We start from the raw sequence: 25,957 nt of genomic DNA on the forward strand, positions 1-25,957 counted from the left end.
TTCACTTTGTGAATAAATTTAAACCGAGGAAGTGTTTACTTCTGGTCTTCTTCACCAAATTGCTGTTAGAGGGTTTAGAGGGTCAACACCCAGCTGCTAAAACTTTGAGAAAATGGCATCCCCAAGTAACTGCAGAAAGCCTCATAACATGGATTTTGTTATACTTCCATAAAATCTCTGACAAGTGTTCCAGGCGAAACATTACTACTCAAGTTTAATGCAATGGTTTTTTTAGCGTCATCTTTTGTTGTTTTACAGAGAACGCAACAAAATTTTCAAAACAATACAGAACAATTATTTCTGCACACTTGACAGAAAGAGACAAGATAATCCCAGAACTATGGATCTAAAAAATTAGTACCTCTATGCACACCTTTCTGTATAGTAAAATCAACAGTTGCTACGTTACATGGCTCTGGGACAGCTTTGTTGGAGCAGGTCAGACAGAATGTAGCCCATAAATGTGAAATGGGGATTCCACACTTTTCGGAATGAGTCAAGAAATCCATAGGAAAACAATGCTATTTATTTACAATATTACAATACTATTTTATGCCAATTTTGAATCGAAGGATACATGTCAACAATTCAGGAGAGGACGACATTTTTCTGAGCTGTTAAGGCTCAGCCTTTTTTCATCAACGTCAATAATTCACCCGTCCGAGAGACCCAGAATTAGGAATAATGGATCAAATTCCAAAGCCATGCCAAATATCCTCTTAAGCGCCTTAGCTACACCAGACCAAAAGGGTTGAATTTTGACACTGGATCATTCCCACTCACTCTCGACTACCTGGCACTAGGCACATCGGTGATATAGCAGGCCCAAACCAGTGTCTCAAACTAAGTGCGTAATGTGAAAATGGGTCAATATTTTGAACTGAGTCGCCTTTATTCTACTGCATAGACATTTTATTGGCATATTCCCATGCACTACCACCATGACTCTTTATCAATATTGACTGTTAAGTCTCTTTCCCAAGACCACAGGGTTCCCAATATACTACACAGGATCTCGAACGGCAAAATTAACTTATTTAAAAAAATGTTTTTTAAGGCTCTATATCTAACACTCCACCGTCCACCCTCCCTCCACCTCCCCTACCTCCTTTTTTCTTTAACCCCCCCTGTCAGCAAAGGCTTCTCTGCCCACACTGAGCGAACGCATGATTACCGCAGATCGGTGCCTTCCAGCCTCAGGTGCTGCCCCCACATCCTCAGGGACGGCACCAGCACCGGACATGGGGAATACTGGCCGGCGAGAATGGCAGAGGTGCCATCAACAGTGCCCCTAAGCTCCAATCCTTACAAGAAGCTGCCTCCATTCGCTCCCATACCGATCCACCTCCATCCCCATTACCCACTTCCTTACCATGGCTATATTTGCTGCCCGTAATAGTTCATCAAATTTGGCAGGGTCAGTACCGCACCCCAGTGGATTTGATGTATAAAGCCATTAATCATCCGCATATAGCAAGACCCTATGCTCCAAACCCCCTCTCCCCTGCCAACCCCTTGGCGCTCTTAAAGCTCCATTGCCAATGGCTCTATCACCAAGGCAAAGCAGCGAGGAGAGTGGGCATCCCCGTCTCGTCCCACGATGCAGCCTAAAATACCCCAAACTCACCTGGTTCTTTCTCACACTCGCTGCCGGTGCCCGGTACAACAACAGGACCCAATCCACAAACCCCTGCCCAAATCACCCAAGCAACTAAGTAGTCCCATTCTATCCGGTCAAAAGCCTTCAAGGTGTCCATGGCGACCGCTACCTCCACAATTCGTCCCTCCGGGGACATCAATATAATGTTTAACAAACGCCTAATATTGGCCGACAGATGTCACCCCTTTACAAATCCCATCTGGTCTTCCCCCATCAAACCAGGCAAACAGTCCTCAATTCGCATGGCCAAGATCTTAGCCAGTAACTTGGCATCTACATTCAGCAAGGAAATTGGAGGGTAGGACCCACACTACTCTGGGTCCTTATCCTTCTTTAAAATTAAGGAAATTGTGGCCTGTAACAGCGTGAGGGGGGGGAGGGGGGCCTCATTTAATGCCCTTACCATCATGGGGCCCCAGGTTCCCCCAAAATTCTTATATAAAATCCATTTGCAAATCAAACCAATGCGGCGCAAGTCCAAACAATCGGCGAGCACTCTGAGCCAACCACTCCCGCCAGCAATGTCCTATCTATCACAAAGTAGTCAACCTGGGAGTACACCCTATGTACATGGGAGAAGAACAAAAATTCCTTTGTTCTCTGCCTTCCAAACCTCTACAGATCCACTCCTCCCATGCACTCCATAAATCCTTCAATTCCTTTGGCACTGCTGATACCCTTACCGACCATGGACTCGACCGATTCAATTTCGGCTCAATAACCGTATTTACCCCCCCCCCACTCAAATGATCAGCCAGTATGAGTCCAGGCCCGGTATCTTCCCCAGCACCCGCCTCATGTATTCAACATTGTCCCAATTTGGGGCAAAATTAACTGATTCAGCTCTGCAGAAATCAGGATTTTTTTTTTTGCACTGGGGAAATTGAAGCATCAAGGTGCCTAGTTATCTTATTACAGAAAGTCTCGAAGTTGCAGATTTAAAAAAAAAAGTGTCTCTCAGATGTCAAACTGTTGGCATAGCTGCTCAAAGGAGGACAAGGAGGCACCACTAAACATATTCACACAGACTACAAATGTATCTATGTCTCCAGAGGGGTATGGCCGGATGATCAAATGTCTTAACGGAGTTGTCGGATATCACCCTTAGAGCTGCAGGCTAAAGCTGGTCATAATTCACTCCTAGAGCTGTTTCTCGAAGCCTCCATGCTTCTGTGTTGCCAAGAAATCCTGGAAAAATTAGATCCCTTGCCCCCTCGTCGAGCCGGGTCCCACCACGCTTGAAATGAAAATGAGATGAAAATCGCTTATTGTCACGAGTAGGCTTCAATGAAGTTACTGTGAAAAGCCCCTAGTCGCCACATTCCAGCGCCTGTCATGGGAGGCTGGTACGGGAATCGAACCGTGCTGCTGGCCTGCTTTAAAAGCCAGCGATTTAGCCCAGAGAGCTAAACCAGCCAGTGAGCACCAGCTGAACTTTCTGGCAATCCGTGAAGTTGCAAAAACAAATAATTGCCGGCTTGGAACATTGACTGACCAGAGGCCTCAAAGACAGGATACGATGCCCTGCCTTCACATCTAACTTAAGGAAAAGTGGCAGTGCTCTCAAAAAAAAACAACTTATTAGGGATCTCACGGCGCTGAGGTCCCAGATTTGATCCTGGCAGACTGACGACCCGGACTCAAAAGAAAAGTAGTGCCATTGCCCACGAAAAAGCTGCTATTCCTGTGCCCGCAGCACATGATCCTCCATGCAATGGGTATTTAATGTGAAAGCTGGTAATATAACATGTTGGTTGAAAGGTATGCTAAGTGGAATATTTTGTCGATCAATGTTGAAACCTGAAGCGTTTTTATTTACGTTTAAGAGTTACATCAACTAAACAGTACTCAAAAGGACACTGGGATAGTTATACACCTCACTTAAAAATTTTTTTTTAAAGAGTACCCCATTCATTTTTTTTTCCCCAATTAAGGGCAATTTAGAGTAGCCAATCCACCTACCCTGCACATCTTTGGATTGTGCGTTGAAACCCATGCAAACACAGGGAGAATGTGCAAACTCCACTCGGATAGTGACCCAGAGCCAGGATCAAATCTGGGACCTCAGCGCCGTGAGGCAGCAATCCTAACCACTGCGCCACCGTGCTGCCGTTATACAGCTTACTTTACCATAAAGTCCCCCCCCCCCCCCCGCCTTCTCAACCTTGTCCCTCGCCTGACATGTGGTGACCCTCAGGTTAAATCACTAGCAGTCAGCTCTCCCCCTCAAAGGGGAAAGCAGTCCTCTGGGACTATGGCGACTTTCTTTCACTTTACCAAGAGTCAAACAACACTGGGAGAAATAAAAGATGTAATTTTTCCAGATGTCAAAACACTATCTGGTGACGAAACGGAGAAACAATGTAGCAATGGAAAAATCTGAGTTCACTATAAACACTCAGAACAAAAAGTGTGCAGGTAAGTATTTAATTGTATCACGCTGTGTGCATGAAATGAAATGAAAATGAATGAAATGAAAATTGCTTATTGTAGGCTTCAAATGAAGTTACTGTGAAAAGCCCCTAGTCGCCACATTCCGGCGCCTGTTCGGGGAGGCTGTTACGGGAATCGAACGGTGCTGCTGGCCTGCTTCCAAAGCCAGCGATTTAGCCCTGTGCTAAACCACATAAAGCACAAAATAGTGAAGTATCACTTTTCCCCCCCAGATATCCTCTTGGTAAAATGGTCAAACTCAATTGCTTGTTTATACAAAATTGTTGATAATTAAGGAAACAATTCATATGGCTTTGTTTGATTTCACAAACTACTTTTGTGCCAAAGGTCAAAATTAACTTTTCCCAAACCAAACTCTGGTTGCTTTCATTCTTTAAAAAAAAACTATGACGTGTAATTTTCTTAATTAGCAGCATAACTTGATTTAGATTATCTCTGCCCACACAGTCATAGCTAGAGAAATCAGTTAGAGCAAGACGTGGTGGAATTTTAGTGCATTGGCATACTTGCGTTTCTCTTCTACAGGATCCTGAAAATGTGGTGGTCTAACTGCATGTCTGACCTGGCACATTTCCAAGATGGTGCAGGCACAAGAGTGATCTAATAGCATGCATCACGTGGCTTTAGATTTGTATTAGGATGACTAATGCCAGCAAATATGGCCTCAGCAGGACAGCACCTTCACAGTTTAAAATATGACAAGTATGCTCAATAAAACACAACCAATTTACCTTAAAAGGATGTGTGCTCGCCATGAGTTTTGTATCTAGAAGCCTTTGTGAAAAAAGAAACGGCATACAGTTACATCAGAATGTTAGGAATCAAAGTAGGAATCTCCATACAGTCAACTGTTACAATTAGTATTTATTCTCAGAACTACCAATTAGCTTTCCAAATTTGGTTATCCCCCTCTTCTCCACCGTACACTACCTATATTAAAACTTGCGAATGAAATGCAAGTATCAAAATAAACCTTACCTGGTAAAAACACTTGTTGTTACTTCTTTAAATTCATTTAGCTCCTATTTAAAAAAAAAAGATAGTTGGGACATAAAATTCAATTCAAGAGCGAGAACAACAAACAGCAGACCACACAGTCTTATTCAAAGAAACTCCCAAAAGGTTTTTTAAAAAAAAGCTACTTAAATTGTTATGTTAAAGCACACAATGTGCTGGATCATCCATAAACTTTCACACAGTTCAGCCTTTGCTCTCTGCCTCTTCGCTTTGAGTAAATGCCTCCATCCAGACAGCAATCCTTTCCTTGCCGGGGCAGAGGAAAAGGAAGTTGAGAAATTGGGACAAGAGTTCTCTCCACTCCCCCCCCCCCCCCCCCCCCAAAATCTTCCTCCTACTCCTCCCACCCCCATCCCCCCCCCCCCCCCCCCCATCCCCTGTAAACAGGTGACTGACTCGAGGGACATTGAAGATCTTCCTAGAAAGGGCAAGCTGTCTGCCCCCAGTCAAGAAAAAGGGATTTGAACCTTCTAATTTCTTTCTCCTGTCTATTCAGTCTCTTTGCACGAACAATTCATTGCAGTAGGACAAGATAAATTGAAACATTCTTACAGAAATCACCTTCCGCGAATAAGATTCAAACTTTGCAAGCACTCTCAGTCAAGCCCTGCAGTGAAAATTAAGTTCATTTTAAGTGGCTAAATACATACATCAGGCAATGGGCAGAAAAACTGATGAATTGTATGCATGACATCAAGCAACATGTTGTGTCCCACAACCAGTTTACCCTGGAAAGAAAAGAAAAAGACAATACTTACTTTAGAAACAACTATTTATGGCCTGTTATACCCAAATTACACTGTACATGATAACAGTCCATTCAACAACATCACTTATCTGCCAGGCCTCCCTTGAACATGTCAAGAATCTGCAGGGGGTGGGGAAGAGAATGGAACTTCTGGACTTTTCTGAAGATATTACCTTTTAGTTCAAAGGAAAACTTTGGGCGTGTGCAAGGAAAAACATTGGGCTTTGTCCAACATAATTCCTCCGTGTTTGCAACTTTGTCTATGAAAATACACAGAGTGTAGACACAGTGAACACATAGATTCCAATTCTAGTCAACCTTCTGCAATGGATGAGACTCTCCAATATGTGACAGTGTGTTCACTCTTTAAAATTAATGAATGCCACAATTCATGGGGTTTAGGGAGAAATCCTGCTAACAACACTAGAGGACACATATGTTAGCTAACTCAATAATTATCAATGGTTTCTACTGGTGTTAAAAAAAACCCCAATACTGGATTTTTAAGTATGACTAAAGTTTTTAAAATCTGAAATGTCAGATGGTTTTGAAAGGAAAAAAATGTTCTTCCATCCTGTGCTAGAGATGGTGACTAACGATGGACTATGACTCCTGCGCACTGGTCACCATTTGGTGCTGCTTTGTACGAGGTTAGACAGGGAGTATTGGCAGGGCATTCGCCTGGATGTCACTGTAACGAATAACAGATTTACTGACACTGGGCATCTGTGAGCACTCATTTATACAGTGCTGATGAATCAGAAGGATTCCTGGGAAACTGCCTCTCAATTATACCTCCAATGCCACCAAAGCTCAAATTGGGTGAAGAAACCATTGCAGATCAGATCCGAACCTAGAACATTTCTTGTCTGTATGACTGTAGGGGCTGGTTTAGCACACTGGGCTAAACAGCTGGGCAGCAGCGCATGTTTAATTCCCGTAACGGCCTCCCCGAACAGGCGCCAGAATGTGGCGACTAGGCGCTTTTCACAATAACTTCATTGAAGCCTCCTTGTGACAATAAGCAATTATTATTATTATTACTTCACACTACATACAACCAGTGCCACTGCGCAACCATCAGTTCTGCTGCATTACAACACATTTTGAAAAATTGGACTTGAATTAGGCTTAGGGGCCTCACGGTAGCATGGTGGTTAGCATCAATGCTTCACAGCTCCAGGGTCCCAGGTTCGATTCCCGGCTGGGTCACTGTCTGTGCGGAGTCTGCACGTCCTCCCCGTGTGCGCGTGGGTTTCCTCCGGGTGCTCCGGTTTCCTCCCACAGTCCAAAGATGTGCGGGTTAGGTGGATTGGCCATGCTAAATTGCCCGTAGTGTAAGGTTAATGGGGGGATTGTTGGGTTACGGGTATACCGGTTACGTGGGTTAAGTAGGGTGATCATTGCTCGGCACAACATCGAGGGCCGAAGGGCCTGTTCTGTGCTGTACTGTTCTATGTTCTATGTTCTATGAATTATTCACCTCAACAAGTGATCAGATACCCACAATGTTATTGAGAAGGGCTCAATAGCCAAGCAAAGAGCAGCAGGGAGAAAGGACTAGTGCCCCTGCTCAAGGGAAAGTAATTTGAAAATACAGTGTTTGTGCGAATATTGGCCTTAAGGCCATTAAACAACAGAAATCCAGAAGGCAAATTTAGGGCTGAATCCAAATCACCCAAGAATCTTGGGTAGATAATCACATTCCACTGTAAAAAAATGTATTTTCTGCAACCAAAACATGATAACCTTGGGTTCGGGAGCAGTGGGTGGGAAAGAGGATGACGTTTAGAAGGTGTTGAATGTTGTCCACTCTTCACAAAGCTAGTCTGATGTTATACCCGAGAGATAAGGCTCCAGCCTGAACGTCACGACCTCAGCCAGCAGCTTAAGGTCCATATTCAAAAGTGAAATGGGTCAGTATGACTCACACTCTACAGGGTCCTTAAGGGGCAAAGAAATTGAGGCTTGAGTAAGGGCAGTGGGTAATGAAATCCAATTCTTGTCTCCTGCTCTCCTTGATGACAGGGAACCCTCCAGAAATGCAAACCATCCAGAAAGCTAGTCATACCAAATTTGTTCAGAGGGGGCTCTGACTCATATAGTTCACGGTAATACAAACTGAAAGTCTCATTGACCTGGAGAGGAGTGGAGACCAGATTTCCATCCTCGTTGCGAATCATAGGGATCTCTCAAGAGGTGGTCTGCCGCTTGAGTTGATGAACCAGCAAATGACTGGCCTTCTCTCACGCTCATATAAGGTGCCCCAGGACTTCCGGTGGCGGCGATGCGGAGCTAAGCCCACGTTCGGCAGCTCCCGCTAGAAACGGACTTTTGGGCTCTTTTTAGGGCCCCCAACGGTGCTTGATCGACGATTCCCGACATGGGAAGGGGTCTGTAGTAGATCCCCAAGGTTCTATGGTCCGGACCAGGAGTGGGGCGAGCAGAAAAGCGGCAGCAGCGCCTCTGGAAAAGCGGGGGAAGGAAAACAAAATGGCGGCCGGCGGAGCCCTCGAGGAGTGGAGGCAGTGGGCGCAGGAGCAGCAGGAGACTCTTCAGCGCTGCTTTCGGGAGCTTAAGGTGGAGCTGCTGGAGTCGCTGAAGGCTACCACCGGTAAGCTGCTGGAGGCTCAGACAGCCCAGGGGGCTGAAATCCAGGAACTGCAGCAGCAAGCCTCCGAAAGAGAGGATGAGGCCGCGGCCCTCGCGGGGAAGGTGGAGGTGCACGAGGCGCTCCATATAAAGTGGCAGGAGCGGTTTGAGGAGATGGAGAACCGGTCGCGGCGGAAAGATTTACGGATCCTGGGCCACACGGAGGGGCTGGAGGGGTCGGACCTGGCGGCCTATGTGGTTGTTTTGCTGAACTTGCTGATGGGAGCTGGGTCCTTCCAGGGGCCCCTGGAGCTGGAGGGGGCCCACAGAAGACTGGCCAGGAGGCCCAAGCCGAATATACCGCCGCGGGCGGTGCTGGTGCGGTTCTACCGGTTCGTTGACCGGGAGTGCGTGCTTCGGTGGGCCAAGAAGGAGCGGAGCAGCAAGTGGGGGAACACGGTGGTGCGGATCTACCAGGACTGGAGTGCGGAGGTGACTAAGCGGAGGGCCGGGTACAACCGGACGAAGGCGGTGCTCTACAGACAGAGTGTGAAGTTTGGCATGTTGCAGCCGGCGTGTCTGTGGGTCACCTACAAGGACCGTCACCATTATTTCGAGTCCCCGGAGGAGGCGTGGGCCTTTGTGCAGGCCGAGAAATTGGACTCAAACTGAGGGTCAGGGATGGGGGTTTTGTATGTAAATGTAACTGTGTCTATTTTTTGGAGGGGGCTTCTCTGTTTCATGCTGGATGTGTGTTGGCTTCAGGGTGGGTGGGGCGATGTCTTTTTGTATGGCTCTGGTGGACGGGTTCGGGCAGGGAGGTAAACTGTGAGTGCGGGGAGCTGGTGGTGGGGACCGGCAATGGGAGCTGCCCCAGAGGAGGCGGGGTTGGGCTGGGCGAAAACGCGGGCTTTCCTCTTGTTTCCCGCGCTGCGGGGTGATGGGGGCGGGGTCAGGGCTGAGAAGCGCGGGCCGTTGCTTGTTTTTATGTTCCCGTGCAAGAGCGGGGCCGGGGGGTGGGGAGGAGAGAAAGGAGGGCCTGCTGATGGGCACGGAGGAGGAGGGGTTGGAGGTGTGGCGGGAGTTGCCGGGGTCAGCAGCAGTTAGCTGGCTCACGGGAGTGCTATGGAGGGGGGGGGGCACGGCTAGGAGGGGTCCTAGCCTTGGGAGGGGGGGGGCTACCGGGTTGCTGCTGAAATGGCCAGGAAGGGGCTGGAGTATGCAGGGGGTGCTGAAGGGGGGGGGGGGGGGGGGGGGTGGGGGCACGGCTAGGAGGGGTCCTAGCCTTGGGAGGGGGGGGGCTACCGGGTTGCTGCTGAAATGGCCAGGAAGGGGCTGGAGTATGCAGGGGGTGCTGAAGGGGGGGGGGGGGGGCTGGCTAGTGGCAGGCATGGGATGGGTTATGGCTAGTTGGCAGGGGAGGGGGGCAGGGAGCCCTCTGATCCGGCTGATAACCTGGAATGTGAGGGGGCTGAATGGGCCGGTCAAGTGGGCCCGGGTGTTTATGCACTTGAAGGGGCTGAAGGCAGATGTGGCCATGCTCCAGGAGACGCATCTGAAGGTGGCGGGCCAGGTTCGACTGAGGAAGGGATGGGTGGGCCAAGTATTTCATTCAGGGCTGGATGCGAAGAATCGGGGGGGTGGCGATCCTGGTGGGAAAGAGGGTGTCGTTTGAGGCGTCAAAGGTGGTGGCTGACAGTGGCGGGAGGTATGTGATGGTGAGTGGTAAGCTGCAGGGGGAGCGGGTGGTGCTGGTGAATGTCTACGCACCGAACTGGGACGATGCGGGGTTTATGCGGCGCATGTTGGGCCGCATTCTAGATCTGGAGGCGGGGGGCCTGATCATTGGGGTGGGGGGGGGGGGACTTCAACACGGTGCTGGATCCCCCATTGGATCGATCCAGGTCCCGGACGGGTAGGAGGCCGGCGGCAGCTAAGGTGTTGAGGGGGTTTATGGATCAGATGGAAGGGGTGGATCCCTGGAGGTTTGTGAGGCCACGGGCCAGGGAGTACTCGTTTTTTCTCCCACGTGCATAAGGCCTATTCCAGGATCGATTTTTTTGTCCTGAGCAGGGGGCTGGTTTAGAGGGTGGAGGATGCCGAATACTCTGCCATAGCCATTTCGGATCATGCCCTGCACTGGGTGGACCTCGGGCTGGGGGAGGAGAGGGACCAGCGCCCGCTCTGGCGCTTGGAGGTGGGGCTGCTGGCAGACAAGGTGGTGGGCGGGAGGATTCGGGGGTGTATCAAGAGGTACCTTGAGGCCAACGATAACGGGGAGGTCCGAGTGGGGACGGTCTGGGAGGCATTGAAGGCGGTGATTAGAGGGGAGTTGATTTCCATCCGAACCCATAGGGAGAGGGCAGAGCAGAGAGAGAGGGAGAGATGGTGAGGGTGGACAGGAGATATGCGGAGGCTCCGGAGGAGGGTTTGCTGGGGGAGCGGCGTAGCCTTCAGGCCGGGTTCGATCTACTGACCACCAGAAAGGCGGAAGCTCAGTGGAGGAAAGCACAGGGAGCGGTGTATGAATACGGGGAGAAGGCGAGCAGGATGCTGGCACACCAGCTCTGAAAGCGAGATGCGGCCAGGGAGATTGGGGGAGTGAAGGATAGAGATGGGAAGGTGGTGCAGAGGGGGGTAGACGTTAATGGGGTCTTTAGGGACTTTTATGGGGAATTGTACCGGTCTGAACCCCCAGTGGAGGAGGGGGAATGGGGCGCTTCTTGGACAAGCTGCGATTTCCGAAGGTGGAGGCGGGGCAGGTGGAGGGACTGGGGGCGCCGATTGAGCTGAAGGAGCTGGTCACTGGGATTGGCAGCATGCAGTTGGGGAAGGCTTCTGAATGTCATTATGATGCCGGCTGTGGAAGGGGAGGCGGAGATAGTGGTGGCATTAGACGCGGAGAAGGCCTTTGATAGGGTTGAGTGAAGGTATCTGCGGGAGGTGTTGGAAAGGTTTGGGGAGGAGTTTTTCCGTTGGGTGAGGCTGCTTTATGAGGCCCCGATGGCGAGTGTAGCCACGAATAGGAGGAGGTCGGAGCACTTTCGGCTGCACCGGGGGACGAGACACGGGTGCCCCCTGTCCCTTTGTGTTGGCAATTGAGCCCCTGGCCATGGCGTTGAGGGAGTCGGGGAACTGGAGGGGCCTGGTGCGGGGTGGGGAGGAGCATTGAGTGTCGCTTTATGCGGGCGACCTGTTGCTGTATGTGGCGGACCCGGTGGGGGGAATGCCAGAGGTGATGAGGATTCTCAGCGAATTTAGGGGCTTTTCTGGGTATAAGTTCATGCTGGGTAAGAGCGAGCTGTTCGTTGTGCACCCGGGGGATCAGGAGGAGGGGATTGGTAGGCTCCCACTGAAGCAGGGAGGGAGGAGCTTTAGGTATCTGGGGGTCCAGGTGGCTAGGAGCTGGGGGGCCCTGCACAAGCGTAACCTCACAAGGCTGGTGGAGCAAATGGAGGAGGAGTTTAAGAGATGGGATATGTTACCGCTGTCACTGGCGGGTAGGGTGCAGTCCGTCAAGATGACGGTGCTCCCGAGGTTTTCGTTCTTGTTCCAGTGCCTCCTCATCCTTATCCTGAAGGCCTTTTTTAGGAGGGTTAACAGGAGTATTACGGGATTTGTATGGGCGCATGGGACTCCGAGGCTGAGAAGGGTGTTTTTGGAGCGGGGCAGGGATGGGGGGGCTGGCACTGCCCAACCTCTGTGGGTATTATTGGGCTGCCAATGCAGCGATGGTGCGCAAGTGAGTAATAGACGGGGAAGGGGCAGCATGGAAGAGGATGGAGATGGCGTCCTGTGTGGACACGAGCCTGGAGGCGCTGGTAACAGCGCCGTTGCCGCTCCCTCCAACGAGGTATACTACGAGCCCGGTGATGGCGGCTACCCTCAAAATTTGGGGGCAATGGAGACAGCATAGGGGGAGGTGGGGGGCTCGATGGAGTCCCCGATACGGGGGAACCACCGGTTTGTTCCAGGGAGCATCGATGGCGGGTTTCTGGGCTGGCACAGGATAGGTATTAGGAGGTTGAGGGACCTGTTTGTGGATGGGAGGTTCGCGAGCCTGGGTGAGTTAGAGGGGAAGTTTGGGCTCCTCCGGGGAACATGCTTAGATACATGCAGGTTAGGGCGTTTGCCAGGCGGCAGGTGGAGGGGTCCCTCTGTTGCCCCCACGTGGGGTACGGGACAGGGTGCTCTCGGGGGTGTGGTTTGGAGGAGGTAGGATTTCGGACGTGTACCACGTACTGCAGGAGGTAAATGAGGCCTCGGTAGAGGAGCTGAAGGGTAAATGGGAAGAGGAGCTGGGTGAGGAGATTGAAGAGGGGACGTGGGCGGATGCCCTGGAAAGGGTGAATTCCTCCTCTTCTTGTGAGAGGCTTAGCCTCATACAGTTCAAGGTGCTACATAGGGCTCATATGACCGGGCCGAGGATGAGCAGGTTCTTCGAGGGCGAAGACAGGTGTGCTAGGTGCTCGGGGAGCCCAGCGAACCATGCCCATATATTCTGGGCATGCCCAGCGTTGGGGGACTTTTGGAAGGGGCTAGCAAGCACGGTGTAGAGGGTGGTAGGATCCAGGGTTGAGCCAGGCTGGGGACTCGCAATATTTGGGGTAGCAGCAGAGCCGGGAGTGCAGGAGGCGAAAGAGGCCGGTGTTCTGGCCTTTGCGTCCCTAGTAGTCCGGCGTAGGATTTTGCTTCAGTGGAAGGATGCGAGGCCCCCCAAGCGTGGAGGCCTGGATCAATGACATGGCGGGGTTCATCAAGTTGGAGATGGTGAAATTTGCCCTGAGGGGATCAGTACAGGGGTTCTTTAGGCGGTGGCAGCCTTTCCTGGACTTCCTGGCGGAACGGTAGGGAAATAGGCCGGCGGCAGCAGCAGCAACCCAGTTTGGGGGGGGGGGGGGGGGGGATTGGTTCGGTGGGGGGGAGAATTGTGCACATGGGTTGGTTGGATGTTGCGGGAGTTATCTCTTTCCTTTTTGTTGTTTGCTTTTTTGTTTTTGTAGATGCTGGGGGCGGGGGGATGTTGTTCTTTGGTTTTTACTATGGTTGTCTTGTTAATATTGTTTTGTTGTTTATATTTTGTGAAAATCTTAATAAAAAATTATTATTTTTTTTTAAAAAAGTGCCCATGAGCACCGTAACTGACGCACAGCCTTACTAGTACCATCAGTTCAAATTAGAGCTGTAACCTTTTTCTGTGCATTAATAGCTCCGGTGTTAGGGCGCAGTGAGTATTGGCAGTACACCTTCAAGATGGTGTCCACCAACCTCTGTCGCTCCAACTGCTCCATTTTCATAGTGTAAGTCCTGTATGAAATCACTTGCCCCCTGATGATGGCCTCGAGAGTCTCCCAGAGTGTAGAGGAGAGAGGAAATCTGACTTGTTGAGCATCATAAATTCCGCTATGGAGGTAGGCAAACGCTCACAGAATTTGTCATAAAACAACAGAGTGGTGTCACATCTTCAGGGTGGGTGTTTGAAAGGGCCAACATCTACAAAATGTGGGTGGTAGTCTGATATGACAATTAGTCATTTGCAACAACAAAGAGGGGAGGGGATTATAAAAAATATAGGTCAATTGGAGAATCTGCAGGGCGGACATGTAAAAGAAAACCACTATAGTTTGGCTTTGCCACAGATCTACCCCACCCAGAGCTCTGGCCATCCTGGATGGAACCGGAGATTTTGGTTCGGAACAATCCAATTTAGGGCCCGACACAGTTCAGATTGCCTCCCAGAATCATCTGGTATGAATCCAGGTTGGGCAGAGAATTCACCAGCGAATTTCGGGTCATCCTCTTTGGGGGCATAAATGTTTATAGTTTATGTAATTAAATGGGAGGAACCAGGTCTGTCTTTAGTTTTGCAGTCTGCTACAAGATTTTAAGGTGAATGCAGTGTCTGACAAGACAGAAGGATTTTCAGGTTGTTCCTGAAAAGGGATTCTCTCCAAAGGTCTGCACAGCGAGGAAAGTAACCCGGATTGTTAACTTAAATGGCATTTGAACTGTACTGGGTTGCTTAATTGGAATATATAGTGGCAAATGTAGATAGCGAGTTAAAACTTTTTCCCCTTTTATTTAAGAACTGTTTTAACTGTTAATTGGAAAGCAATCACTGTATTGCTAATGTGATGGATTCGGTGTTTAAATAAAATTTTCTTTAACATAAATGATACCTATTGGTGGGGCAGCACGGTGGGTTAGCTCTGCTGCCTCACGGCGCCGAGGTCCCAGGTTCTATCCCGGTTCTGGGTCACTGTGTGGAGTTTGCACATTCTCCCCGTGTTTGCGTGGGTTTTGTCCCCACAACCCAAAGATGTGCAGGCTAGGTGGATTGGCTGCGCTAAATTGCCCCTTAATTGGAAAAATGAATTGGGTACTTGAAATTTATTTAAAAAAAGATACCTATTGGTCAGTGTTATAGCTCCCGTGGTTTAGTAGTTTTCCCTCAGTCTTACAAATTGCTGGGATTCTCATCGCACAGCTTTAACAAGAGCTAGCGCAGGCACGATGGGCTGAATGGCTGCCTTCTGCACAGTAGGATCCTGTGACGGAGTGTCACAATAAGAGAGAGCAGCAGGCGTGGAAAAGATGGTAGAAAAGCAGTTCTTGTGCTCACAGGGGAGGAGGACGGGGAAAGAGGGGCAGTATGGGAAAGAACAAAAGTCAGGCAGAGTGGATAAGATGCCCAAGGAAAAGGATTAACATCAATTTGGAAGAGGGGGGAGGGGTGTGATGTTTGCAACATCCGGATTGATCTTCCAGCCACTGGATCTCTCTAGTAACTTTACAGACTCACTATAATTTACACAGCCATGACAACACAGTACACAGATAGAAGTTGATTTTGTCCAACAGCTGGCAGCTCAAGAGACCAACACACAACTACAATTGTGAGAGACCTCACTGCCAGCAGTTGGACAGGATTTGGGTTGAGGCCATGGATATTAAGCTAATGCTGCAGTAAACTAATCTCTGTCCACTTCCTGCACCAAACCTCTGCTGCAACAGAACATGAACTAACAGTGCCTTGAAACAGAAATGTGCCCATTGTGGCGATTCCAAACAGAGGATAGGCTTCTACATTCAACATAATCTCTGCAGCTTGGAGAGTCTCTCAACAGCTGATTGATCAATTTAAGGATTATGTGGGCGGCACGGTGGTACAGTGGTTAGCATTGCTGCCTACGGCGCTGAGGACCCGGGTTCGAATCCCGGCCCTGGGTCACTGTCCGGGAGGAGTTTGCACATTCTCCCCGTGTCTGCGTGGGTTTCACCCCCACAACCCAAAGATGTGCAGGATAGGTGGATTGGCTACGCTAAATTGCCCCTTAATTGGAAAAAATAATTGGGTACTCTAAATTTATTTTTTTAAAAAATTAAAAAAAATTTAAGGATTATGTAGTAGAGACAACATCCCAGTCATCTTCCAATAATCCAGTAATTATTATACCAGGGAAAACAAAAACATTAATTTTCAGAGAGGCTTGTATTTAGGAGGGTGGCTGCTTTACCATTTATTTGTTCCATAAAAGTCCATGCTCAAACTATGCTTCCAACTTGGCAGGAAATGTTGCAATGCCACATACATGCATATACTTCAAACACAAACTCCCAAATGTCAGCTATCCTACAATATTTTCCATTTGTTATGGCACTACCATGTTTATAAATAGCAAGATAGCTCAGGAGAAAGAGTGTCTTTGTTTGAACATATAGACAGCAAGCTTTTTGTTCTTGGATTTTTCTCGACTTGATAAGAGGCATTTCCATAATATAGAACATAGAACATAGAACAGTACAGCACAGAACAGGCCCTTCGGCCCTCGATGTTGTGCCGAGCAATGATCACCCTACTTAAACCCACGTAACCCGTATACCCGTAACCCAACAATCCCCCCATTAACCTTACACTACGGGCAATTTAGCATGGCCAATCCACCTAACCCACACATCTTTGGACTGTGGGAGGAAACCGGAGCACCCGGAGGAAACCCACGCACACACGGGGAGGACGTGCAGACTCCACACAGACAGTGACCCAGCCGGGAATCGAACCTGGGACCCTGGAGCTGTGAAGCATTGATGCTAACCACCATGCTATTAGAACTGAAGGGGCAGCAGGGTGGCACAGTGCTTAGCAACTGTTGCCTCACGGCGCCAAGGTTCCAGATTCGATATCAGTGTGGAGTTTGCACATTTGCCCTGCGTTTGCGTGGATTTCACCCCCACAACCCGAAGATGTGCAGGCTAGGTGGATTGGCCATGCTAAATTGCCCCTTAATTGGGAAAAATGAATTGGGTACTCTATATATTTTTTTTTTTTAAAGAACACCCTACCCAAGGTCAACACCTCCCCCTATCCTAATAACCCAGTAACCCCACCCAACACTAAGGGCAATTTTGGACACTAAGGGCAATTTATCATGGCCAATCCACCTAACCTGCATATCTTTGCTATTATGTTGGGAGGCAATTGATGAAGCAGCTGAATATGGTCGGGCCTAGAACACTACCTTGAGGAACGTCTGCAGTGATGGCTGTGGAGTTGAAATGATTGTCCTCCAGCCACCATAACCATCTTCCTTTGTATAGCTAACATTTCACCCAGCAGAGAGTTTCCCCTAGGATTCCCACTGACTCAGTTTTGCTCGGGCTCTTTGTGCCGTACTCGATCAAATGCTGCCTTGATGTTAAGAGCAGTCGCTCTTTTGTCCACGTTTGAACTAAAGCTATAATGAGATTGGGAGCCGAATGATCCTGGTGGAACCGAAACAGAATACCATTCAGCAGGTTATTGTAAAGCAAGTTCAGCTTGATAGTACTGTTGAGGACCCCTACCATCACTTTACTGATAAGAGAGCAGACTAATGGCAGTATTGGTTGGGTTGGATTTGCCCTGCACAGGACATACCTGGACAATTTTCCACATTGCTGGACAATGTTGTAGCTGTACTGAAACAGCTTGGCTAGGGGCACAAGACTGAAACAATGGCTAAAGCAATTCTTAAATCACAGGACAATAGTTAAAATATGGATCATAAACCTGTTGCAGCATTAAAAATCTTAACAGTTAAACAGGGAACGTTTCTAATGGGATTGCAAAAATATCCAGGAAATAAAACTTTCATTTGTATTCGGAAAAAGGACTCACCGATTTGGAAATGGCGTATATTACTTTGGAAAACCCCACAGCATCATTCATTTCCTCCTGCAAATAAGACAGCTGGTTACTGTAAAGCAGAGGCCTAGTTTTCTAAAAATCCACACCATTGAAGGATTCATAACTACTTAGTTTCAACCCTAAATTATTAATTTATCTGAAGAGCTCACCCCTCAGTAATGTCAGATGTTAATGAGGATTTTTTTTTTTTTAAAAACCGCAAACCTGACACGATAATTAGACAAACTAACTGAAATGCTGAGAGATAGAAATAAAAACCTAAGGCACTCAAATCAGTTCCGCCTTTAAAATTTACACATGAACCATTAGGGCAGATGGATACGTCATATGAAAAAAAACATGAACAACTGATTTTAATATCTTTTTCTCACTGAGTTTTCTGCTCAACCCCTTGCTGGAATAAAGTGGCATGGATTGCTTGGGGCATAGTACTTGAAGGCGTTTATTAAACCTGAAAGTTTAAGCAACTAGTGTTGGGAAGCTAGCTGACCTCAGGGTCATGCCAGCTGAGCCCGGTTTACTTTAGCAAAAGTTGGCAATTGGCGATCAAGAATTGGAAGTGGAGACCATTTGTCTCTGCCTAATCTAGCAGTAGATATGCCAGCTACAGCATCTTTGTCACCAAATCGGAGATTTGCTATTTCGGCACAGGTAAAGTATTGAATCCAGGATTTTCTGGGAATAACTCAATTTAGCCCCTGCAAAGCCTTGTGGTTATTGTACGCACATGTCAATCCAAGTTCCTCATGACCTTCAATCGTGACAGTCATTCTCTGAGGGGGAAATAGAGATAAGTGCAATTGACCCTTTGAAGTCTCTGTAGAACCACACAACTTTCCCCTTTGTACTCTGCACAAGATATCGGTGAGCAGCTATATAACCATGGAGTCTTTAGATAAACTACATGTAACATTTAAGACCCTTCTTTGATTCTGGAGATAAAGCAAAAGATAGGTAGCTAGTTTAATAATTACTCACATATAAATAAGCAGGTAAATGAATTTTGAAAAACTAGGTGATTGCAGATAACTCAGCAAAAATGAGGAACGCTAGGTTTGCATTCAGAAAAAATGCATCAGATCCTGCTGTGTGCACAAATTCGCAGAATGGCAATTTGCTTTGACCCAGCATCCACCGTCTCTTAGGGAATTCCGCATTTCCAACACTACTTCGTGAAAATAAAAGTGTTTCCTGATTTCGCCTCCCGATCTCAACAAGTTTTAGTGATCATGTTCTGGAAAAGGATTTCCTCAACACGCCTCAATCATTTACTGTGTCACCTCTCTCTTTCTCTCCCCCAAAAAGCAGTGATACCCAAGGACAATCTTAACTTTGCTAACTTTGATATTGGCTACCATTTAAACCCCAATGATGCACACTTTCCGACAACAGGCAGCAGAAATCATGGGATTAAGGGTGGAGTTTCACAGGCAGCCTATCTTTGAAATCATATATTAAAAATAAATTAACTGGGCTATGATACAAGAGAAAAATCTGGCCTTACAGGTCAACAAAAGCATTCTCATACCAGCTTCTGGTTTCTAGAGTACCCGCTATAACATTAAAACAATTGTGTATGGAAATTCATTTTATATATTGCTCAATTGCTGAGAAAATAAGCAAGTGACTTTAAAAAACTGGCTGGATTAGCAGCTGAGACCACCCTTTCGATACTGCATCCCTATATTCATCAGGGCGAACAACATAAAATGTTTGCAATTTACCAACAATGGTAGAAATACAGGGAATTTAAAGATGGTAAATACAGGATTAGATGGTTCAAACGAAAATAGAAAATGAAAAAAAAATTCAACATCAACAGACACTTTATCTTAAGTGCTTGGGTATTTATTTTAAGTTAAATTTATTTACTTTTTGCACAGCCCTGCTTAAAACTTAACCTAAATACAAAAGGCCAACTGGTGCACAGGAACCTTCGGGTTGCTACATGGCTGAACAGTTCAAGAGTAAACAGTGCCCAGTCGCTTAGGCAGCATCTATGGTGAGGGAAACAGACTTACTGTTTCAGGTCGATGAACTTTTGCCAAGCGAATCATTACTGATTTTTTTACTCCCTCCAGAGATCCTGCCTAACCTGCTGAGCATTTCCTTCATTATTTCCTATTTTCGGTATCCACGGTTTTCTGCATTTGTGTTGGACAGCCCCAATTCAATTTGCAAGAACTCAAAACAATAGAGGTAAAGCTTTCATTTTCTTAATTGAAAATTCGATATGAACCTGGAATCCTCGGAGATCAATAAGCCGCAGCATTCAAATAGCTTTGTGAGAAAAATATCTAGTGGGCTGGAAGGTCTCCTTTGATGGTATAAATTTTCTCTTTCTATCGCCTCGACTTATTTTTCCATATACAGAAAGGATCACTGACTGGAATCTGGCCACAGTTTCCACTTTCGCACAGGACAAATAAATTGCTAATAACTTTTAAAAATGGACTCTCATTAAATGCAAATGGATGGCAGTCATCTCGCATCAAGACTAATTTCATTTTGGTGCTCATTTTATTGGTATAAAACCTCTTGTGGTTTATAACATCTGACATTAAATTACAACTTTGCAATCACTTCCTGCTATCCATTATGGTATTTAAAAATTATCAAAACAGCTGTCAAGTTTCAGAAGGGGCCCTATCAATAAAGAATTTATAAATTCAACTCACTAGATTTTACATGAGTATGCCACTTTAATAGCAAAAATATTATGCAAATTGGATAGATTGGAGCTTCAATCAGATACAGCTAATGTTGCTAACTGCAGAGATGGGATTAGAAATGCAATAACTAATCGACTCAACTGGATTCTTACGCCCTAAAGCATTTTTTTGGAAGTAGAACCAGATTTGTCCTTTCATTACTTATTTTTAATTAAAGATGGCTTAAATTGGACATTCTCCCAAAGGACCACAAGGCATGGTTAAAAGTTTCCCAATTTCCAAGTGGAAAGCTTCAGTTCTTTTAAAAATGCATATTATTTACCTTTATTAACCCAGTTCATTGGGCCAGGTTTTGCATGAACATGGGGAGGAAACACACCGAAGTATCAATAAGTACAGAATATACAAGTGCACCATTACCTGCTCTTTTGCTCGTTTTTGTTCTTCCCGTCTCCTTCGTTCGTCATCATCCAGCTTGCTGACCACAATATACCTCTCTTTCTGCAAGATATATTTAAACACTTCAACATTGATTTGTCTTTCCTTCAGGTTAAAAATTTGGTACCTTACTAGATCATCAAAACATATCAAAATCATTAAAACATCTCAAAATCATATCACACAATTAATTGTACGCCAAACGGGGAGATTACTCAGCATCAGCAATGCAAAATGATGAAGGCTCTGTTGGTTGAAAGAGGACTCTTGGCCAGCAGAACTCATTAAAATATTTTACACCACTATTCAATGTCTGAACAGGCAGTCAGGATCTGAACTTACTATCTCCTCTGAAGGTCATAGGTCATTGACAATGCAGCACGGAGATACTCACCATGTTCAAGAATGCCACCTTGCATTAAGATCTCAAGTTCTGATATGGGTCTAAACAAAATTGGTCCCATCATGCAGCCAAACAGTTGCATTTTACATCCTCAATTATCAGCTTAAGGATAAAAGATTACGTTTCTGACCTTCTGCTAACCTCAAATCACGACTGATTCTAAGCCATGTTGCCCCAATGAGATTCTGAATCCCTATCTTTCCCTCAATGATAACTTAGAAGTGGCTAGTCAGCAAATCCACATCAGGAGGAAAAATACGCCGAGAAACTGCAGCAAAATTGTAACTGGAATGACCGAGCACAAGGGGGCCTGAGACACAAAACATATATACGATGCAGCCCACCTTGGGCTTTATACTTCTGACAAGAATCTACAGGCACATCTATAGACGGTACTCAAACCCACATCTATGATGAGCCTTTTCTGCATGCATGTAGCTTAGTTTGTAGTGTTCTCAGATCAAGAGTCAGCATGTTGTCGGTTCAAGTCTCACTTCATGGATACCAGTGCAAAGAAAATCGCAGCTGACATTTCAGTGCAGAGCTGAGAGTGTGCTGCATTTTCAGAGGTGGCATCTTTCAAATATACATTAAACGGGGGCATTGTCAGCTCCTTTCTTTGGATTAGAAACCAGAGAAGTCAAAACCTCTGACCACTGGTGACCTGACAATATTTAAAGTCTATCCAATGGATAATGTAATATGTGCTGTACATCCCAAAATGAAACGGATACAGAAATAAACATCATACATGGGTGCAGCATTAAGGGTCTGGCAGGGCAGGCACAGGAAAATGGGAAAACCAAACACAGCCTTTGACCCCACTCCCAATTGCTCTCCAGTGGCCCTTGGACAATTTGCATTGTCACCTAAGGATCAGCCCTCACTACAATGCAGCTATAAAGAGCTTGGCATTGCTCACAGTCAAGCACAAAACGATCTAGGAGGCGGCATGGTGGCACAGTGGTTAGCACTGCTGCCTCACGGTGCCGAGGACCTGGGACCGATCCCGGCCCCGGGTCACTGCACATTCGTCCCGTGAGTGTGGGTCTCACCTCTACAACCGTTAAAAAAAAAGGATGTGTAGCATAGGTGAATTGGCCACACTAAATTGTCCTTTAATTGGAAAAAAAGAATTGGGTACTCTAAATTTTTTTTTCTTTTTAAAAAGCATAAAAAGATCAGATGGGCAAAGGAACAGGAGACAACAAGGGCCTGGAATTAAACCCTGGGAGTGAGCTTCTACTCAAGGTGAGGTGAGGACAGAAAATTGGCAAGATAAATTCCCCCTGTTTCTGAATGCAATTCAAAACCAGGGAGATGATATCTTTTGGAATATTTTGCAGCTGATAAGACTTTCCTGCTCCTTTAATATATTGAATATATATATACATATACCATCCATCACAAATGTACTCGGTCACATCCTTTTCCTTTGACAATGATATTTACCTTCTATCTAATGTTGAAGTCCTTACCTTTTCATTCTCCAAGGTTTCTACATGGGCTCCTTTCGGAAACCTAAAGCAAGAACGGTAATGGGAAAAATTATTTCAGTGGAGTATTTAAACAAACCTGTGTACAGTTTACATTTTTTTCTTGCTGGGATATTTTCTGGTAAGCTTTCCAATAACCACTTTGAATTTCCCCTCAACAAAAAGTACTTTTGCCAACCGATTGCATTGTCTTTACTGCAACTTCTCTTAAATACGGAACAATTCTTGCTTTAATAATTAAAGCTCACTAGTTCAGAAGAAAGATACCCAGAACAAGAATCCTAGTCTGAATTTACAGCCAGCTTATCAATTCATTTCACAAGCTGGGCAGGAACATAATCAAATCTAACCTTACATTACAGGAACTACAAAACTCTTAGTAACAATGTCATATGAACACAAATGAAAAGGTGATTTTGCTGTAACCTTTTTTGCTCTACAACTTCAGCACTCCCTGGAGAGTTACCAAACACAAGGCTTCAATTTAATAGATGCCTTAAGCAACTCGGCGATTTGTAAGTTTGACATCCTGTTACAGACACTGACATCTTGTGACCATCCAGTATTTGCCCATTAGCTTTACATCAGATTTCATTCACAATACATCCCTCGCCAGTGGAAACCTCACTCATTCTACAAGTGAAGCCGCACAGAATGTAGACAAGGCACCATATTCACGACTTGTACTTAGATACTCTACTTACTTCCAATTCAAAGTTTGATAAATAAGCTTCCTCTGGAACCTTTGAACAGAAAACATATTTGTAAAAACCAAAAGAAGTCTCCATGTCTAATACTATAAATACAGATTAGCAAAACTAGGCAATTTAAAGTAAGTAACACCATTGCAAGAGCTCAAGTGTATAATTTGTGTATTTGATTATTATGTTTAACATGCACACAAGCAAAAATAGCACTTGTCATTTTTAGGGCACAGATAGAAATTGTTCAAGCACATCAAGGGGAAAAAAGTCAACTGATGATAGAATCTTATAATACTGAATGAGGTGATTCGATCCATCATGTTAAACCCATTCGTTCCACTCCCCTGCTCTCTGCCCACACCCAGATTTGTTTTCCTCTTCAAGTATATAACTAACTCAATTTGAATGTTATTGTTGATAATGCAGTCCCGATCATAAGTTGCTACATTAAATATAACGATTAGCTTGTGTGGTGGTTCTGTTGGTGACAGAGCTCCTTATGGTACCGAGTCTTGAATTTTTCAGATTCATTCCTGTGTTGACTTAGCCGATTTAAATCGAGGCATTAGTGGGTACACGAGATTTGGCCTCCATTTCATTAAGCTCGGCAAGGGAGTGGAGGTACACAATTCCCTTCTATTAGCTGTCCAGTGACCCATCTGAGCATGCACATCTATGAACATCAGGGTAAAAGAATGGATCGGGCTAGGTTGGGATTCCTCTCCACACAAACACATGCTACATAGGTTACGTGAACACACATAAATCAGTAAATATCTCCAGGGGCAGAGAATGCATTCATTATTTAATTTTTTATTTTAAAAAAAAAGTTATTTGCAACCGTATATTCAACTGTGTGCATGCACAAATTTACACGTGCATTTTCAAGTAAACTCCTAAATGCCCATAAAGTAAGTAGTTTTGAAATATAGATCTAACATTTTCAACTTACCCAGTACATGGATCCAGTTCAATGCTACCGTTATCATCTTTCAACAAGTCTTCAACCTTCTCTCTGGGAACATTTAAATAGTTCCGGTTTGAACATTTCAGAACAACTGGCTTATAAAGCAGAACAATTTGATTCAAACACAAGACCAAAAGACAAGTACTAAAACATTTACGTAACCCATATGTATATGAGCCCATATGTATGTGAGAATTTTATCTTCATTAGAACCCATTTCACCTGCCATCTCTTCATATTAATCTCAGTAAAGGAGAACAAGATTAATGATCAAGAAAGAGTTGATGTTCAGCAGCTAGGACCCAAGGAACTGTAAACTGGGCTGTCTACGTTCCACTGATCATTTCTGCACCTTCTACACAGTGGCTTTCTATAAAAGTTGGAACTTCAATCTGGAGACTGGCAGCACAATCATTTTGCACTCTTTCAAATCTGGAGTTTTTGCTCAAAATACTGCCCTGGCTGATTGTTAAACAAGATTGGCTGCTATCAATCCAGGGCCAGAGTGCAGCTGTCAAGATGTGAAATGGAACAATTCAGAATGGTGCAGAAGAGAAGAATTTTACTTTACATAACTTGGGAGTTTATGATGAAAATGGAGAAATGTTCTTTTCGCGCTGAATGAAAAGCTACGATTGTACTCCCAGCCAGAAGGCCGCTATCCCCTACTTTCACAACCAGTCATAGATAATTAATTAAAACATGCTGAAAGCAGCTGAATGGTTCCAACCTGTACACCGTATAAAACAAAGGTACATTTAACTGCTGCTAAACCGAACCTCAAGCTCCAACCCCTGCACTTTGTAAAAGGAGAAACTAGAACACAGCAGGCCCGCAAAAATATCTCAGAAATAGATTTGAAATCTCATTGTTATGTGCTTTTAATCTTTGTATCTCCATTTGTAGTTAATAACTATCACTTTTATTTAATATTTTAATTATTTAATAAACTAACCTTCATCGTTAAGACTAAAATTTTGCGCGCTGGGCTATTTGGATTGGATTTGTTTATTGTCACGTGTACCGAGGTACAGTGAAAAGTATTTTTCTGCAAGCAGCTCAACAGATCATCAAGTACATGGGAAGAAAAGGGAAAAGAAAATACATAATAGGGCAACACAAGGTATACAATGTAACTATATAAGCACCAGCATCGGATGAAGCATACAGGGTGTAGTGTTAATGAGGTATTTTAAATTGAACCAATATATTAAAGGGGGCTACATATATGCACACACATTCTTAGATGACAGGCCACTTCAGGGAAACATCTTTTATGTGGTCGTGACAATCTGCTTAAAAAAAAAACTTAATTTTTAAAAAAAACTGCTGCTGCTACAACCCTGTAGAAGTGCCCATCAACTACTCCTTTAAAGTATCAATACAAAACCTATAAGCACTTGATACCTCTTTACCTAGTGCAAAAGAAATAATGAGCCATTGACAAAAAAAAAATCACAGAAAAAAAATATCATAAAATTGTCAATCTTCTCCCCAACTGTGTCAACAAACTCCTTTTATGGGAGTCTGGGCTCTCAGCCAAGCATGATGCTTTTTATTCTCTAAATCAGCCTCACTCCTCCTTTTGCTATTTATATGTCCGTAAAGACTTTCGGATT

General features: G+C 45.6%; 1 protein-coding gene across 1 annotated transcript in view; it reads right to left on the bottom strand.

Annotated features, from left to right (window-relative positions):
- The window catches only part of parn (poly(A)-specific ribonuclease (deadenylation nuclease)), a 142,866-nt gene that overhangs the window by 80,922 nt on the left and 35,987 nt on the right, over window positions 1–25,957 (bottom strand). The window contains exons 3-11 of the mRNA XM_038820880.1: window positions 25,746–25,753; window positions 24,324–24,433; window positions 23,372–23,410; window positions 22,650–22,692; window positions 20,751–20,831; window positions 17,629–17,685; window positions 5,782–5,859; window positions 5,093–5,136; window positions 4,846–4,888 (exon numbers count right to left, since the gene is read on the bottom strand). Coding sequence (XP_038676808.1) covers window positions 4,846–4,888; window positions 5,093–5,136; window positions 5,782–5,859; window positions 17,629–17,685; window positions 20,751–20,831; window positions 22,650–22,692; window positions 23,372–23,410; window positions 24,324–24,433; window positions 25,746–25,753 — 503 coding nt within the window. The remainder of the gene's footprint in view (window positions 1–4,845; window positions 4,889–5,092; window positions 5,137–5,781; window positions 5,860–17,628; window positions 17,686–20,750; window positions 20,832–22,649; window positions 22,693–23,371; window positions 23,411–24,323; window positions 24,434–25,745; window positions 25,754–25,957) is intronic.

This window comes from Scyliorhinus canicula, chromosome 15 (assembly GCF_902713615.1).
Source record: "Scyliorhinus canicula chromosome 15, sScyCan1.1, whole genome shotgun sequence".
Lineage (NCBI taxonomy): Eukaryota > Metazoa > Chordata > Chondrichthyes > Carcharhiniformes > Scyliorhinidae > Scyliorhinus > Scyliorhinus canicula.